Source organism: Morus notabilis, unplaced genomic scaffold (genome assembly GCF_000414095.1).
Source record: "Morus notabilis unplaced genomic scaffold, ASM41409v2 Scaffold115, whole genome shotgun sequence".
Taxonomy (NCBI): Eukaryota; Viridiplantae; Streptophyta; class Magnoliopsida; order Rosales; family Moraceae; genus Morus; species Morus notabilis.
In genome coordinates this window covers 1,337,025-1,353,797 of record NW_010361020.1, presented here as the reverse complement: position 1 = coordinate 1,353,797, position 16,773 = coordinate 1,337,025, and the positions used below count along the sequence as shown (strand labels likewise).

At 39.8% G+C, this 16,773-nt stretch overlaps 1 protein-coding gene across 1 annotated transcript; it reads left to right on the top strand.

Moving 5' to 3' along the window:
- The first annotated feature begins 12,952 nt into the window (after positions 1-12,952).
- LOC21409650 (protein DMR6-LIKE OXYGENASE 2) lies at positions 12,953-16,773 on the top strand. Its single transcript, XM_010097979.2, has 3 exons — positions 12,953-13,641; positions 15,287-15,614; positions 16,384-16,773. Exons 1-3 carry the CDS (start codon positions 13,154-13,156, stop codon positions 16,624-16,626), a joined length of 1,059 nt encoding a protein of 352 aa, XP_010096281.1. The 5' UTR covers positions 12,953-13,153; the 3' UTR covers positions 16,627-16,773.

Below are 16,773 nucleotides of genomic sequence, written 5' to 3'. Positions count from 1 at the left end.
TTACCGCTAGCTTACCTAACGGAGGCTGTTTATAGACGCATGTGAAAGATAATATAGTGGTAGGAGCCACCAGTTTTGGATACATCGAATCTGGACGTTTTTTATACGTCGTTTACTGTGTCTCATTCACAGCCCAATCAACGATTAACAAAGTATATAGTTGGGATCTTTATGTGACAGTCGGCTCGGCTAATTCATTTCTTTGCCGTTACATGTTAAACAAGATTCGGAGTTTGCCATGTTGTTTTTAGTGTGGATCGTTTTATGACAGAGACTAGCCGAAGTTCAATTTTTTTATTCCTCCTGAATTTGAAAGTGGAGGGATGAGGACACTATGGGCTTGTTTGGTTTAACAACTCAAACCGTGAAGATTTGAATATTTATTTTATTAGAATTTTGGAATTTAAATTATGATAATTCAAACTGTGATATGAACTGTTGTTTAGATATACAAATAAATTATAATTTGAATTGAGAATAAAGTATTAAAAACTGTCATTAGAGTTTAGTAACAAATCTTATAAAACTTCATTATAAATAACATTAGAAAATATGTAATATGAGTGGAGATTTATTCCTCTCTTTATTATGAATGCATTTGTTGGAAAAAAATGGATTGTTAAGCCATTTTAAAGGCCCATTTTGAGGCCCATATTCGGATGGGGCCCAATAGGTTTTTGGGACGAGTCTCGATGGATTTGCGTTCTCCGTTGCGAGGAGATCGAAATCAAGTATTCAAACACTCAAAATGGTTTTTTAGTGAATGAGAAATTGATGGTCTAAGTGTGGTACTTGGAATGGTAAATGTAGAAGAAAAATTGCAAAAATCCCACATTGGCTAGGAGTGAAGCCAATGTGGTGTTTATAAGTGATTGCACTTTGAAGCCTTGAAAAGTATGTATACCAAAGAGTTTTCTCGCACGCATGGGGGGTGCGAATCACGATCCCGGTGGTTGCCAATGTGTGCGCCCGCGACCTGCGGACACAAATGTTGGATCGGAAAACTTGCTCCGTGCGAGCTTACTTTTGTAATTTTTATTTTTTACTCGGCCAATACTTTCCAGATTCAGGCAAAACCATTTGGAGCTTAATGGTTGGGGGCCAATGTGTGCGCCCGCGACCTGCGGACACAAATGTTGGATCGGAAAACCCGCTCCGTGCGAGGTTACTTTTGTAATTTTTATTTTTTACTCGGCCAAGACTTTCCAGATTCAGGCAAAACCATTTGGAGCTTAATGGAGATTAAACAAGGCTTAATGGGATGCTTAATGCCGAGTTTACTTGTGTTGTTAATGGCTGGTTATTGAACCAGTTTTTCCATGAACCTAGATGTGAATTGTGGCCTGGTTCAGGAAACGTTTTTGCACAATTAAATTGGTGATTAAGACCTTTGATTTCCTGGTCTCATAACCTATTTTCCAGAGCCTATAAAAGGTGCCTTCCACATGAAGAAGGAGCACACCACAGACACGCAATTAGCTCTTCTTCCTCGAGTTCTTCCTTCTTTTTCCAGTTTCTTTTGTGTTCCTCGTAGTTCGATTTGATGATAAAGGAAAGGTCCGAGTTCTAGTTCGCCGGACGGTTCTGATAGTGCATCGTGTTACCGTCGTTGTCGTTGTATCTTGGGAGACGGACGTCCAATGTTGCCTCAAGCACTCACCGGAGGGGACGAATCTGTTTTAAGGAAAACATGGTTCACGTGCCTCGACATTCATACAATTCCAAGTTTGGTAGAAAGGTTGAATTTGCATTGTACAATTTCAGTTTTTCATTTCCCTATAGTTTTCATCTTCTTTGTATTATCCTATTTCGGCTAACAGTATTAAAAAAAAAGATCATCTCAATTGGAATTAAAAAGAAGAAATTATGACATTTTTAAGATTGAAATTTAAGAGAGAAAAAGTAAAATCTAAAACTATTAGATTGTTGACAATAATTCAGATTATTAGAATTTAAGGGGGAGGTGAATTCTAAAATTAACAATTTGAGTTGTCCTTGAACCATTGTTAATAGTTTGAATTACTTTTGAATTTTTATCTCCTAAACATCAGTTTAAATTCCGAACTCAGGTTTAAATCTTAAACAACAATTTGAGTTATTGAAATAGGTGTTGTTGTGCGGGAAAATATGTTTTGACATGTCAGACAACAACATCGCTCCATGTGGCCCTGCAATAACCACATCGGCCAAACCGTCAACTCGTCATACCGCCAACCTAATAAGACCTCGGCGTTTACCCAACTCACCCACATCAGGGGTCTCGTTAAGGTCGACCGTGTAAAAGGCGGCACCTAGCCCGGTTCTCATCTGGGCTCATGGTGCCGATCGTATATACAGAAGGCCAGCTGGAAGCCAACCGTATAAACGTGGGACCCCGAGGAAAAGTGTGTGCTTGGAAGAAGTCTGTAATGCAGGCCTTAATTACAAGTACTTAAATCATCCACAACTAGACGGTGGAGGGATACAGGGAGTGCAGAGCCGTAATGGAGGACTAATTAGATGAATGAACAGTCCAAAAGGCGATTAGCTGGCTATGGGTCTAGGCCCATAGGATGGCAAGCACTCGAGTGGAGGTCTACAGAGAGGTCTACAGAGGAAAACCGCCCATAAAGTAAACTTGGGCTATAAAAGAGGGGCAAAGCCCCAAGCTCGAGAGGTTCTTCTTTTATTTTACACATGTAATTGGAGAATAGAAAATACATACAACAAAACAGTGGATGTAGCTCTTGATTAACAGAGTGAACCACTATAAACCATGTGTGTCTTCACATTTGAGTATCGCTTTTCGTGTTATTCTCCACCGCAAAAGTACAACACACACTTCACAGTATCAATTACACTTCCACAATCAAATTTTGGCCGGTAACCTCACGAGATACCAGGAGGTAACCCGGCGTATCCCAGTTGACAAAATTTGACCGTCAATAATTGGCGACTCCGCTGGGGACGAACCCAGAATCTCTAGTTCATACGTTTGATCCCCGACAATGAAGAAATAGTCAGCGACCACGCCTCCGAGGAGAAGAGATCTCAACCACGGCAACCAGGCGGAGAACAACACGGCACCTCCGGTGAATGATGGGATTGAAGAAAACCAACCTCCAGTTAGGAATGAAGTTCCACCCCTAGAAGTGCTATGACCTAACCCCTTGCAGATGCAGGCCCAACTCGCTAATCTGACCGACCTGGTGCGGGGGCTCGTGACTGTCGTCGAGCGGTTGGATGGAAGAAACTCAATGCCGCCTCTAGAAGACGCCCCGAGACCACTGGGAGCTACTGTGGCTGGAAACCATAATCCTGGTGACCGCCAAGATGCCCTGGAAGGAATCAGTGATAGCAAAAATCTCAAAGGTGATCCGAGGCCTCGACCTTCACAATCCACCGGCAGTCGCCAAAGAGCCGCCAGATGCCGGGCCCATGAAAACCAAGTAGCCAGAGGCCTGGAGAACCCCGAAGTGCCACCTCAAAACCCGGATGGAAACCTTCCTAGAGATTTGGGGTCAATACAAGCAGGCAGAGGGGTGAGGGGCAGGCCAAATGCACAAAGGGCAGAAGCTTCGAGACGAGCCGGCTCTGCAATCACGACGGAAGAAGCAAGAGCCATCATGGAGCGCATGACTAGCTTGGAGCAAAAGCTCACAGGCGATGTCGCTAGCCTAAAGAGGAATATAGGGCAAGTGGCGGAGGTAGTAAATGTTGATATTACACCCTATCGAACACATGACCACCCATTCACCCCGGAAATCATGGCGCCACCTGTTCCCGATAAGTACAGGTCATCGTCGATCCCACCATACGATGGCAGAGGGGATCCTGATGACCACTTGGAGATGTACACGAGGCACATGCTCTTACACGGGTACACCGAGAAAATCATGTGTGGAGCCTTCTGAAACCATCTGACGGACTCCACTTAAAGATGGTTCAGAACACTCAAACCGAACTCCATCTCGAGTTGGGATGAATTGAAGGAGGCTTTCTCCCTCCAGTTCATTGGAGTAAAAAAGTATGTCCCCCCGAAGCAAAACTTGATGACGATATATCAAAAGCCAAACGAGTCATTAAAAGAATGGCTCGCGAGGGACGGAAAAGTCATCGCCGCCACAATGGACATGACTGACAGGGAGGCTCTAATGGGGGCTTTGTCTAGCATAAAGAAAATTACCCCCTTTAAAAGGGACCTGAACCGGAAGCCCCCATCGACCTACAAAGAATTCCTAGCGCAAGCGCAAGGATACATTAATGCCAAAGAGGCCGACGCCAACAACCCTGAACACCGATCCAATAAGAATAAAAACTCAGAGCAAGGGTCGACGCTAGGAAAACCGGATGGAAAGAAATGCCGAGGGGGGGAGGGGAATGGAGACAAACAGCCTGCCTCGACGCCAAACCCGCCAGAAGCCAGAAAGCTGAGGCAAGAAGAGAATCGGAAGCCTCGACCATTCCAAAGGTACCACTCATACCATGAACTAACGATGGGAGTCAAGGAAGTTTTTAACCAGGTCGGTCATGGGAACTTGCTGCGCCGACCAGAACCGATGAGGTCGGACCCTAGCCGAAGGAACCAAAACAAATTCTGCAAGTTCCACAGCGACGTCGGACACCGCACCAATGATTGCGCCGATCTTAAAGATGAGATTCAAGGGTAATCCATGAGGGAAGACTGCAGGAGTTTAAGCCTGAACGGAGACCAAGAAACGATGGCCACGGCGGCCAAAATGACGGTCGACGCCGAGAGGAGCCCCGACATCCTGAGGAGTGAGAACCCGTCAGCGTCATACGAACTGTCCTCAGCGGTCTGTATATTAAACCATTTCGAGAAATATGAACAAATTCATTATCAAAATAAACTTTAAATAATTGCTCGAATAACATAGCCACAGAAATTAAATTTCTACGAATGTCTGGAATAAAATAAACATTGTTCAAAACTAAAAATTTATTTTCCCTAAAACGAAGTCTAACTTCTCCCACTACTTTTGCCGAAACTCTTGCGCCATTGCCCACTTTCATCGTGTAGTCCCCATCGGCTAGCTCGGTATAAGAACTAAGACTCTGCAAAGAAAAACAAACATGATTAGTTGCTCCCGAATCAATTATCCAGGCCGAGGTATCACCCTCTACTAAACATGTTTCAAGGACTAGTAAATATGATTTATCTTGTACCTTTTTCTTTTTCAGCTCCTCGAGATACTTGTTACAGTTTCTCTTCTAGTGCCCTTCGCCATTACAGTGGAAACATTTTCCCTTGGGTTTCTGGATGGGGCCCTTAGTCTTCCTGGGTTTCTTATTTTTTCCTTTCTTCCCTTTCCTTTGGTTCCAGTCCTTTCTTTTGTTTTTACCAGAGCCTCTTGCAACAACAACATTTGCTTCTCCTCCCCTTCTCTTGTTAGTGGATTCAAAGTTTTGCAGGTCATTCATGAGTTCAGTGAGGTTGGACTTTTTCTTGTTCATAACAAAGTTGTTCACAAACTCATGAAAATCAGGGGATAGGCTTTCCAAGATGATGCCAACTTGGGTGGCTTCATCGATTTTGGCACCATTGAGCTCCGCATCATGGAGGTGATCAATCATGTTCAAAACATGTGCCTTGACCGAAGAGCCTTTCTTCAACTTGTCATTCATGAAAGCCCTTACAGCATCCAAACGAGCCTTCTCTGATGGAGCACCGAACATGGCTTCTAAAGACTCCATTATCTCATAAGCAGTCTCCATCCCCTCATACTTCTTGCGAAGCACATCGCTCATGCTAGCCAACATAAAGCACTTTACTTTGTTGTTGGCCTTGATCCAGCGATCATAAGGCTCCCTTGCGGTTTTGGATGCACTAGCCGCGGGTTCTTGAGGACATTCCTCTATTAGGACAAATTTGTAGTCTTCGCAGACCAATAGTATGTTCATGTTACTTTTCCACTTAGCGTAGTTATCGCCGTCTAGTTTTTCAGTCGCAAGTAGTGTGATTATAGGATTCGACATGTTGCTGGAAATAAGTAGAATATTCATCTAATCATTTTATGTGCATGAATATCAAAAGCATGTGAATTTAGGCACAATTAAATATGATGCATGATGCACATGAAAAATACATAAATCATGTTTTAATTTTAGGTGCCAACAATAATCCAATTTACCACGAATATAGTGTTGTCGTAGGGTAGGTCAAAATATCAGAAATTGAACCGAGACCTTCTCAATTAATAAACATAATCAAAATATCTCATATTTTCATATTTATTAATTACCGTTAATTTTGGTCAAAACGGACCTTGTTATTGATCCAGCAAGAACACTCTCTTTTAGGAGGGCGATTCAATGTCGCCGCAAAGCCCCTCTCCAGATCTCACGGTGTTGCGGTAACGGTGGAGACTAGTGGGTCGTATTGTCATACAACCCTCTCCCACTCATTATTTTGCAAATATGTATTTTGTTTGAAAAAACATCTCATGGTTTTCAAATCGAAAAATAAATAATTTATTTTTCGGATATGTGAAATTCTAAAATTTAACTCTTAAATTCAATTTCACATGTAACATTATTTTGCAAATCAATTTTGCAACTTAAATTAATTTAATCACATTAAATTGATTTTAGCGCATGGTTCTTATTTTATTTTATTTTTCTAAAACCCTTTTATAATAAATAATAATAAATGCGCGTGTATGCATGGCATGTTATAAAACATATGAGTAGGCACAAAATATCTATATGGCATGTTATATGCATGGACATATAATATATAATTATCAACATAAAATATAAATATATGCAATCGGCTATTGAGATAGATTTGACCGGGTCCCATAGAAAAATAAAATATTACAACCAAATCGAATAAATAAATAATTACAAGAATTATTTTCTTCCGTTACATCAACGGGTCTTCGATTCTTGAATTCTTTATTCTTCGGCTTCATTCTTTGTCTTCGGGTCGGATTTCATCTTCTTTGGGGTCTGAAACTCTTCTGGGTCTATCGGCACGCATTACGAAGGTTTCAGAAACCCTCAGGCCCGTTCGGGGTCCAATTATCAGATCTGGGCCGCCAGCCGCGCGCTGGGGCACGCACTAGCCGCGCGCTGGAGCGCGCCCTGGCCGCGCACTAGGGGGCGCCCTGGCCTTGCTTCTTAGGCGATTCCTAGGAATTTTCTGGGCAGATTTGGGGCTGATTCTGGGCATCTTCAAAGCTTCAAACTTGATCTTCCAGGCCTCTTTTTAATTCAAAATCAAAACCCTAATTCTACCCAAATTCTAGAATTACAATAATTCTAATCCCGGATTAAATTACAATTAAGTTATAATGAATGAATATAACCGATCCATGGAACCATATAATTAACGACCAAATCCACCATCCATACATTCATCAACATGAATTAAAATAAATATCCATAAATGCAAGTGCCTACCCATCACATACATACATAATTAAATATCACATATTTAATATATTAATTTTGATTATCAAATAATCGAAGCATAAATTAGTATCATCTATAGACTGCTCTGATACCAATTGTTGGTAACCGAATCGAATTCGGATGCGGAAACGTGGTGGAAGTGCGGATCAAGTATAACAAAAATTTTCACAAACTTTTGAGATACTCTATAGATTATATTAATTTATGCACGAATAAATTAATCATATTAATTTATTTATTAAGAACTCAATTAGGGAAAATACCTGGAGGCCGACTCGGTTGATAACTTGAGTTCTTTGACCTCGAACGATCCTTGCTCCAAAGCCTTGTGTTTAGAAAACCAAAGTCTTCCACGTAAATTCTTTGAATCTACGTAGACGTGCGTGTGGGCACACTCGAGACAAAATCGGGTTGGAACAAACACTCGAATTTTCACAAACATCAACGCATGCACGATGTGGAATTTTTTGGGAGAAAAATTTTTCCTTCTCTCTCTCTAGGGAATTACGGCCAGCCCCCAAAAAGTAGGTCAAAAACAATTGTCACACGCAATTTTTTATCATAACTTATTTATAGAGTAGAAGTCAAACTTATAGAAGGAATCAAATCTCTATCTCCTATTTGAATTTCGAACAAAAAATTCTCCTCTCTCTTATCTCCTTATGGTTGGCCAACCCTAAGGTTTCCTATCCCTGTGTGTGGTGTCAATTGCAGATAGGGAAGGAAGAGAAAATCATCCTTTATCCTGTAGTCCAATTTTAATTCAAATTCGAATTTAAGTCAAACTTAAATTAATTTGAATTCTAAATTGAACAACTTATCAAATAAGTTTAAAAGGATAAATTTAAATTATGTTCATGATTCAAATTCAAATTTAAATAATCACATTATTTAAATAATAATTAATTCTCAATTAATTATTTTCGAGTATTTAATTTTAGAATTCCATAATTCTAAAATTCCCATTTTGCCCTTTTGTGTCAGGTAGAATTACAAGGACGAAGCGGGGACTAATGGACCTATAATTCTGAGCTCTAATAAAATTAATAATTAATTAAACACTTTAATTAATTAATTAATTCTATTAATTCCAATAGTTACTCCACTATAAACTTGGAATTGAACTCTCGAAATTATAGACATTAATTACTTCTAAACTGTGAAGTGTCCATTTGATATAGTCATTGCATATAGATCAATCCTCCTTGAGTATCATTGATTCTCTAATGGATAGTGATTCATAAAACACATTCATGAACCAGAGCGCTCTTACTAATCTAAGTACCGAATCAACACTCAAGAGAATTATTTATCTACTTCTTTCTCAAGAAGGAGTGGATTCCATCTCGTATAATAACATTCCCGGCTACCTATTTCATCATGTCTCCAAAATACAAGGAATAGGATTCAGGGTCTCGGAATCCATACCGAATAAATCAAAAGACACAAATCCATAAATAGGAGTTTGTTAAGAACTCAGGATTAAGATCATTCTATATATGACCATCGGTAGACTCAATTAGAATTTCTATGCTTAACGGAAATTATTAGAAATTCATATTGTGTCCCTGTTCCACACAATCTCATTATGTGAAATACACTCATTCAATATCTCACCATATTAACAGTGCGGATAGCACCGTTCCATTCTAAATGGGAATGACATGTATTAATAATGTTTTATTAAAGATTCTGAACTTTAATTAAATTCATTATGAACAACGTTTTTTATTATTATCCTTAAACATTATCCTCTTGTATACAACACTTATATACAATGTTTAAGGTTACATAAATAATCATAGAATTTTCATTTGATATTCATAAAATATTCATAAATATATGCACATAAAATGATGAATAAACTATTTTATTAATTAAATAATAAATATCATATTACATATCATGCTTCTAGGACACCATCCCAACACTAAGTTCTCCCGAGTCAAAAGGGTTTTGATGTGGCGCTCATCCTCTGAATAGTTGAAGGCTGTCTTAATCCGAGCGAGCCTGCTACCAGCGAGCTGGGGGCGATCTTGGGAAACTGCACGAAAGAAATTAGGGTCAGCGGTGTAATAACCTGACGGCGATAGGAAAAGCAGTCGAAGGTACATACTTAGCATCCCGATGGACCTTTTCACCCCTTTTCGTTTAAAGGGCTTGTCCTCGGGGTACACATCGAACATGCCTTTAACTAGGAAGAACATGGGCTTCCATCCGTGAGATGACGATGGCAATCCCATTATTAACCTTCCAAATTTGGGCTCTGACCGCCCATAACTACCCAAGAAATACCATTCCTCGCATCTAGGGACTTGGCAGAGCTTATATACAAAAAGGAATTCGTCCAAAGGTAACTTTACGTCAAACCTTTTGTCCCAAAGTATCCACGTGCTGGCGAAAATATACCAAAAATTTGGTGCCAGTTGAGTGGGGGAGATGCCGCGAAGGTCGCAAAAGTCCTTCACAAATGGATGAATGGGGAGAGTCATCCCTGTAGTAATGGCCCGGGTATATTCAGATAGATACCCTGGGGGAGGCTGACTCGCCCTATGATGGGGGTCTGACAGGAGGAATTCAAACCAGCGACCATCCACGCGCCCCTTCTGGTACGCGTGGACGATGTCCCTATCATAGGTCTTTGGCTCCACAAAGTCGGTCATAAACCACGGCCGATCCTCGTCTGGCCCCACGGACGCGACCAGAACATTTGTATCCCGGTCGCTGATCCCAACGACGGAGTCCCCGATCAGGGAACCACCATAAGAGGAAGCTTCGGTGGCATGTCCTTCATCACTATCGTTAATCATCCGGTCCACACTGTCTTCGTTATCCCTCGAGTCTGGGATGTAGTCTTCGACATCCCTTAAGAGAGGGTCGCTGGCAGTATGAATAGAGGAAGACTCCGCAGCCGGAGACGGATCCGGCCTGACGACAGGTACTCCCCCTCAACATAGCCTTCTTCTAGGTGCCATTACTGTGAAGAAAGAACCTAAGGTTAGTCCTATAAGTCGAGGGGAAGGAAAATTAGAGCTAGGAACTGAGACGACGACCATTCAACTAAGGCGTCGACTATTCAACTAAGGCATCGACTATTCAACTAAGACGCCGACCATTCAAGCGCGACGGTGACTGTTCAAGCTAAGTTCAGAATATTAAACAAACCCAAAACTGCTCAAAGTCCCAGTGGCTACTCTAAAACTGCGAATAAAGGTCAGAACAGTTCCTAATACTCCTATTATACCAGTTTTTAGTCATTTCCCCTTATTCGAAGGATCTACCAGAAGCCAAGATAGATTAAAGGCGGTAAAAGCAAGAGGTGTAGACAGGAAATCCTTACCAAGAGTTTAGAAGCGAGATGAAGGCACGGGCTCTGGGAGAAATATCACCGAAGAACGCAGCGAGTCCTGGGAGAATTTGCGCAAAGTTTCGGCAAGACAGAGGAAGTTTGGAAAGTTTTGGCCTACCGAGCGCTTATAAACATGACAACCTTCAATCCCCAATCACTCGATCGTGCGCAAGTATATCCAATGGCAAGGGCATAAGGCCTTGATCCTACGATTAAGGAAAGAGCGGGAAGCGGAAAGGAACCTAATCCAAGGGCCCACATTCATCCAGTTTGAAAAAAGGCCTACATCAGCGTGGTAGTTGGACCGACGCGACATTTGCACTTCTCAAGGTAACAGGGTCATCATGACAACAGGTTCAAAGTTGGGATTCTGTGCCCGAAGCAGACGAAAGGAAGCACCAGTGCAAAGTCCTAACCTAGCTCGAGGTAGTCTAAAGGAAAGCCTCGACCTGGGGGGCAGATGTTGTGCGGGAAAATATGCTTTGACATGTCAGACAACAACAGCGCTCCACGTGGTCCTGCAATAACCACATCGGCCAAACCGTCGACCCGTCATACTGCCGACCTAATAAGACCTTGGCGTTTACCCAACTCACCCACATCAGGGGTCTCGTTAAGGTCGACCGTGTAAAGGGCGGCGCCTAGCCCAGTTCTCATCTGGGCTCATGAAGCCGACCGTATATACATAAGGCCAGCTGGAAGCCGACCGTATAAACGTGGGACCCCCTAAGGAAACGTGTACGCTTGGAAGAAGTCTGTAATGCAGGCATTAATTACGAGTACTTAAACCATCCATAACTGGACGGTGGAGGGTTACAGGGAGTGCAGAGCCGTAATGGATGACTAATTAGATGAATGAACAATCCAAAAGGCAATTAGCTGGCTATGGGTCTAGGCTCATAGGATGGTAGGCACTCGAGTGGAGGTCTATAGAGAGGTCTACAGAGGAAAACCGCCCATGAAGTAAACTTGGGCAATAAAAGAGGGGCAAAGCCCTAAGCTCGAAAGGTTCTTCTTTTCTTTTACACATGTAATTAGAGAACAGAAAATACATACAACGAAACAGTAGATATAGCTCTTGATTAACAGAGTGAACCACTATAAACCCTGTGTGTCTTCACATTTGAGTATCGTTTTTCGTGTTATTCTCCACCGTAAAAGTACAACACACACTTCACAGTATCAATTACACTTCCACAATCAAATTTTGGTCGGTAACCTCACGGGATACCAAGAGGTAACCCGGCGTAACCCAATTGACGAAATTTGACCGTCAACAGGTGCTATCTCTTATGGTAAAATCAATCGTGAAATTATTACTAATTGGAAATTGTACCCAAAAAAAATCTAGGAAAATGTACCTTTTAGTAAGGGGCATACAGAGTTGTGTCTTTTCTTAAATATTACAAGATAATTTTAATTTTAAGATAATCACATGAAACAAAAAAGAAGTGAATTAAAACAAGATTGAGGGTACATTGATCCTAGGCCATTGTTCAGGAAGAAAATGATATTAAAGGCAACAACGTCATTTTTTCTCATAACTTGAGTTATTGCACGCGCTTCTCTACGCTAGTAATTTTTTTATTGAGTACGTCTATTGACACTCTTTATTCTACTTTTCACATAATATGTCAGTATACTTGTTTAACAACACATGATTCAGAAAAAAATCGTTGAAAGAATAGATGGAAACACGTCACTAGCCTTGTGGGTTAACTTTAAATAATTCTTCTTTATTTAAGCCTTATTTTTTTTGGCTAATGTTTATATATATATTTTTTTTGCTAATGTTTATTTATTTATTTTATTTGTCATAAAAAAAGCAACTCTTTAGTTCCAACCTTTTAAGAATAGTCTAAAAGTGATACAACACCTGACTAACTATAAGGTAAACAGTTTGTAACCCCACCACAAGTTTTAAAAAAAAAAAAAAATCTAAAATGGATCATCTTCCTGCTTTCTTAACGCTTCAATTTTCTAAAAACAGCCGATTAATCTGACCGACTAATAAAGAAGAAAAAACAAATTTGCTACCTAATAAATCTTACAACTTGAGAACGCAATATCTCAAAGTATCCAAATCTGTTTCGAATTGCGTAACAGGCAAATATCTACAGCGTTACAAACTTACAAGCAAATATAAGAAAAATCTAACCTTTTCATCAATATTATCACCACCATTCAAAAACGATAGTGTACTAATATTGTCTCAAAGTCCGTCCAAGTTCAATTAAAATCCCAAGTCTACAAGAAATCAAACTAACTCCAACCACTAGTTTTCGATTACCACCTCTTAGAGTCTTGTTTATTTGCAAAGATCAATAATTAAATTGTAGCTAGCTAATATATTATCATTCACTATTTTCGAAGCATTGAAACCAAGCCATGGGAGAAGTTGATCCAGCTTTCATCCAAGACGCCGAGCACAGGCCTAAGCTCTCCAATACCAAACCCGGCGACGGCGTCGAAGGGGTGCCACTTATCGACCTCTCACAGATAAGGGCGTCGGACGCCGATGATCATGATCCTCGAAAAAACGAGGATCTAGTGAGAGAGATAGGAAGTGCGTGTGAAGAGTGGGGATTCTTCCAGGTGATCAATCACGGTGTTGCGACGGAGACTCGGCGGAGCATTGAGTCCGCGGCGAGGGCGTTCTTCGGGCAGGCGCTGGAGGAGAAGAGGAAGGTAAGGAGGGATGAGAAGAGCCTGTTGGGTTACTACGACACTGAGTTAACCAAGAACGTTAGGGACTGGAAAGATGTGTTTGACATGGCTGCTGTGGAGCCTATCATAGTCCCTTCTACACCTGATCCTGATGACCATGATCTCCTTGAGTGGTTCAATCAATGGCCAGACTACCCTCCTGAATTCAGGTACTTTATGGCTGCCCGAACTCGTTTTATCATCGGTTTGATGCAATTAAACTGTTAGATCATATTATAAAATTAACATAAAATTAAGAAATGTAAGAATTCAAGGCAACTTCAAGAAAATCTGACAATTCATAACGGTGTTATGTCAGTAAGGTGTTTTGTTATAGAATTCTTCGTCTTTTCTTTCCTTAAAAGAGATTAAAGGAAAGAGATAATAGAGAGGAAGGAGAAAAAAAAAATCCTCTAAGAGGGTACAGAAGAATGAATTTCCAGAAATTTTGAAAATAAGCTCCCCTCAATCTCCATCTTTAGATTTGTGCCCATAAAGAGAATCATATCTCTGTTAGTTTAATTCTAAAGGAAGAAAATAGGATCATGAATTTATAGCTTAATCTTAATAGGAGAAAACAGGGTCATTCATTGCTGAACGTGTTTCAATTTTGACCGTTTATTTTAATTAATACCCTTTTGACTAATATAGTTATTTAATTAAAACGGGTATAAGAGTATAGGGTGAAAATCTAAACTCATACACTCTTAATTATACTTGTCTCTTTTTCCCATTTATAAAAAATAATATAAATCTTTAGTATTTTTATGCGCCATCGACATTTCTCCAATACATAGTTCTCTATCAAATTTCCATCAAAATATATTAAACTTGCGTACTCTTTTGTTTTAATATAACTCTGATGAACGCGGACAGGGACTCACGTCGGGGCAGGGATGGGGTCAAGGGACAAAATATTGTCCTAATGTTGTGGCAGGACGGGATGGTTTATATGCATAATATTAATTTTTTAAATATATCAGTCATTTTGCGGCTTTATTCTTGAGAAATGATTTGCATATCCTTAAAATTTAGTTTGTTTTGTGGAATATTTGACCATGGACATTTCCCCAATACATAGGTCTCTATCAAATTTCCATCAAAATATATTAAACTTGCATACTCTTTTGTTTTAATATAACTCTGATGAACGCGGACGGGGACTCACGTCGGGGCAGGGATGGGGTCAAGGGACAAAATATTGTCCTAATGTTGTGGCAGGGCGGGGTGGTTTATATGCATAATATTAATTTTTTAAATATATCAGTCATTTTGCGGCTTTATTCTTGAGAAATGATTTGCATATCCTTAAAATTTAGTTTGTTTTGTGGAATATTTGACCATGGACATTTCCCCAATACATAGGTCTCTATCAAATTTCCATCAAAATATATTAAACTTGCATACTCTTTTGTTTTAATATAACTCTGATGAACGCGGACGGGGACTCACGTCGGGGCAGGGATGGGGTCAAGGGACAAAATATTGTCCTAATGTTGTGGCAGGACAGGGATGGTTTATATGCATAATATTAATTTTTTAAATATATCAGTCATTTTGCAGCTTTATTCTTGAGAAATGATTTGCATATCCTTAAAGTTTAGTTTGTTTTGTGGAATATTTGACTTTGGTTTAAATTTATATTGAGTTTATACTTTTTTAATTGTTATAATTTTAAAATTTAAATTATATTAGATGTGGAGTGAGACACGTATGAAAAAGGTCCCTAATGAGAATCTCTAATCCCTGCTTATCTATTGGAAAATTTGTTTGTGAAAGGTATAATATTAGATTCTCTACTGAATACTTGGTCAGGGAAGCATGTGAAGAATATGCTAGAGAAACGGGGAAACTAGCTATGAAGTTGATGGAACTAATTGCACGGAGCTTAGGATTGCCAGCAAACAAGTTCAAAGACTATTTCAAAGACCAAACATCCTTTATGAGACTCAATCACTATCCACCTTGCCCCTTCCCTCACTTGGCTCTTGGTGTTGGTCGCCACAAGGATTTTGGTTGCTTAACTGTACTGGCTCAAGACGATGTTGGAGGATTGGAAGTTAGGAGAAAATCTGATGGGGAATGGATTTCTCTCAAACCCACCCCAGATGCTTATATCATCAATGTTGGTGATATCATTCAGGTAAATATCCATACCCCTTTCGAAAAAGAGTTACTAGGTTTTACCGTTGGTAACGGATAACATGTGTGACAACATAAGAGAATTCTCAAGAACTTACAAGAGTAACTAAGGGTGTTCGCGGGTCCCAACTAATATATATAGGGCGTGTAAGGGTAGGGTATGGGAGCCGGTCATGGCTCATATATAGGGTGTGTATGGGGATGAGCATGAGGGGTAAAAAAGAGAAGTAGGATAACATAAATCATTAGGATAACATAAATGACATACTTTTCTCTTTTGAAATCTGTAATTTTTTTCATTATGTTATTTATGTATGAGAAGCCAAACTTCTATAATATGTCATAATAAATATCACACGGAAGTTTTGCTTTCTTATTGAGTAAAATTGCATAATTAACAATATTTGTTTTCATTGATGTGCTTATGGACTTCAAATTTGTTGTCCCCAATTTATTATCTCCTTTGACGTCTCCTCAATCAAACGGGCAACAGATTGAAATCTTAAACATTACACACTGCCACTCTACTAGTGTTAATAGATTTTGATTGATCTTTCCTTTTCTCCCTCTCTTTTACTCCATATAAACCCTATCATTTCTCAATACTTTCAAGAAAACCATAAAGGTCATTTCTCGAGGACAACAGATTTAGACTCGATACATATTAAATTTGTTGACGCTTAAAATTCTTTTAAAATTTTGAGCTAACGAGAGTTTATTATATTACATATATTCTAATACCGTGTAAACAAATGTGTGTTGTAAATCAGGTATGGAGCAATGATAGATATGAAAGTGTGGAGCATAGAGTAAGGGAAAGATTTTCCATTCCATTCTTCCTGAACCCGGCACACTACACTGTGGTCAAGCCCTTAGAGGAGTTGATTGATGAGGATAACCCGCCCAAGTTCAGAGCATATAGTTGGGGCAAATTTCTTATTCACAGGAGCCACAGCAATTTTAAGAAACAAAATGTTGAGAATATCCAGACTTATCATTTCAGGTTGCAGTAGCAAACTGTTCTTCAGTCTAAAGTCTATATGTATGTATGTATGTATGTATGTATGTATAAGCGCATATGTCCCGGTTCCCTCAAATATATTATCCCATGTCTCGTGTAGACTGTCAGTTTTAATCTTAACGGTCATAAAGTTGGTGAA

What these genes read in the sequence shown, in the direction of transcription:
- LOC21409650 (XM_010097979.2), top strand. Translation starts at nt 13,154, where the DNA reads ATGGGAGAAGTTGATCCAGCTTTCATCCAAGACGCCGAGCACAGGCCT. An exon ending in GACTACCCTCCTGAATTCAG is followed by an intron (nt 13,642 to 15,286) that starts GTACTTTATGGC and finishes ATACTTGGTCAG; the next exon opens with GGAAGCATGTGAAGAATATG. An exon ending in ATGTTGGTGATATCATTCAG is followed by an intron (nt 15,615 to 16,383) that starts GTAAATATCCAT and finishes GTTGTAAATCAG; the next exon opens with GTATGGAGCAATGATAGATA.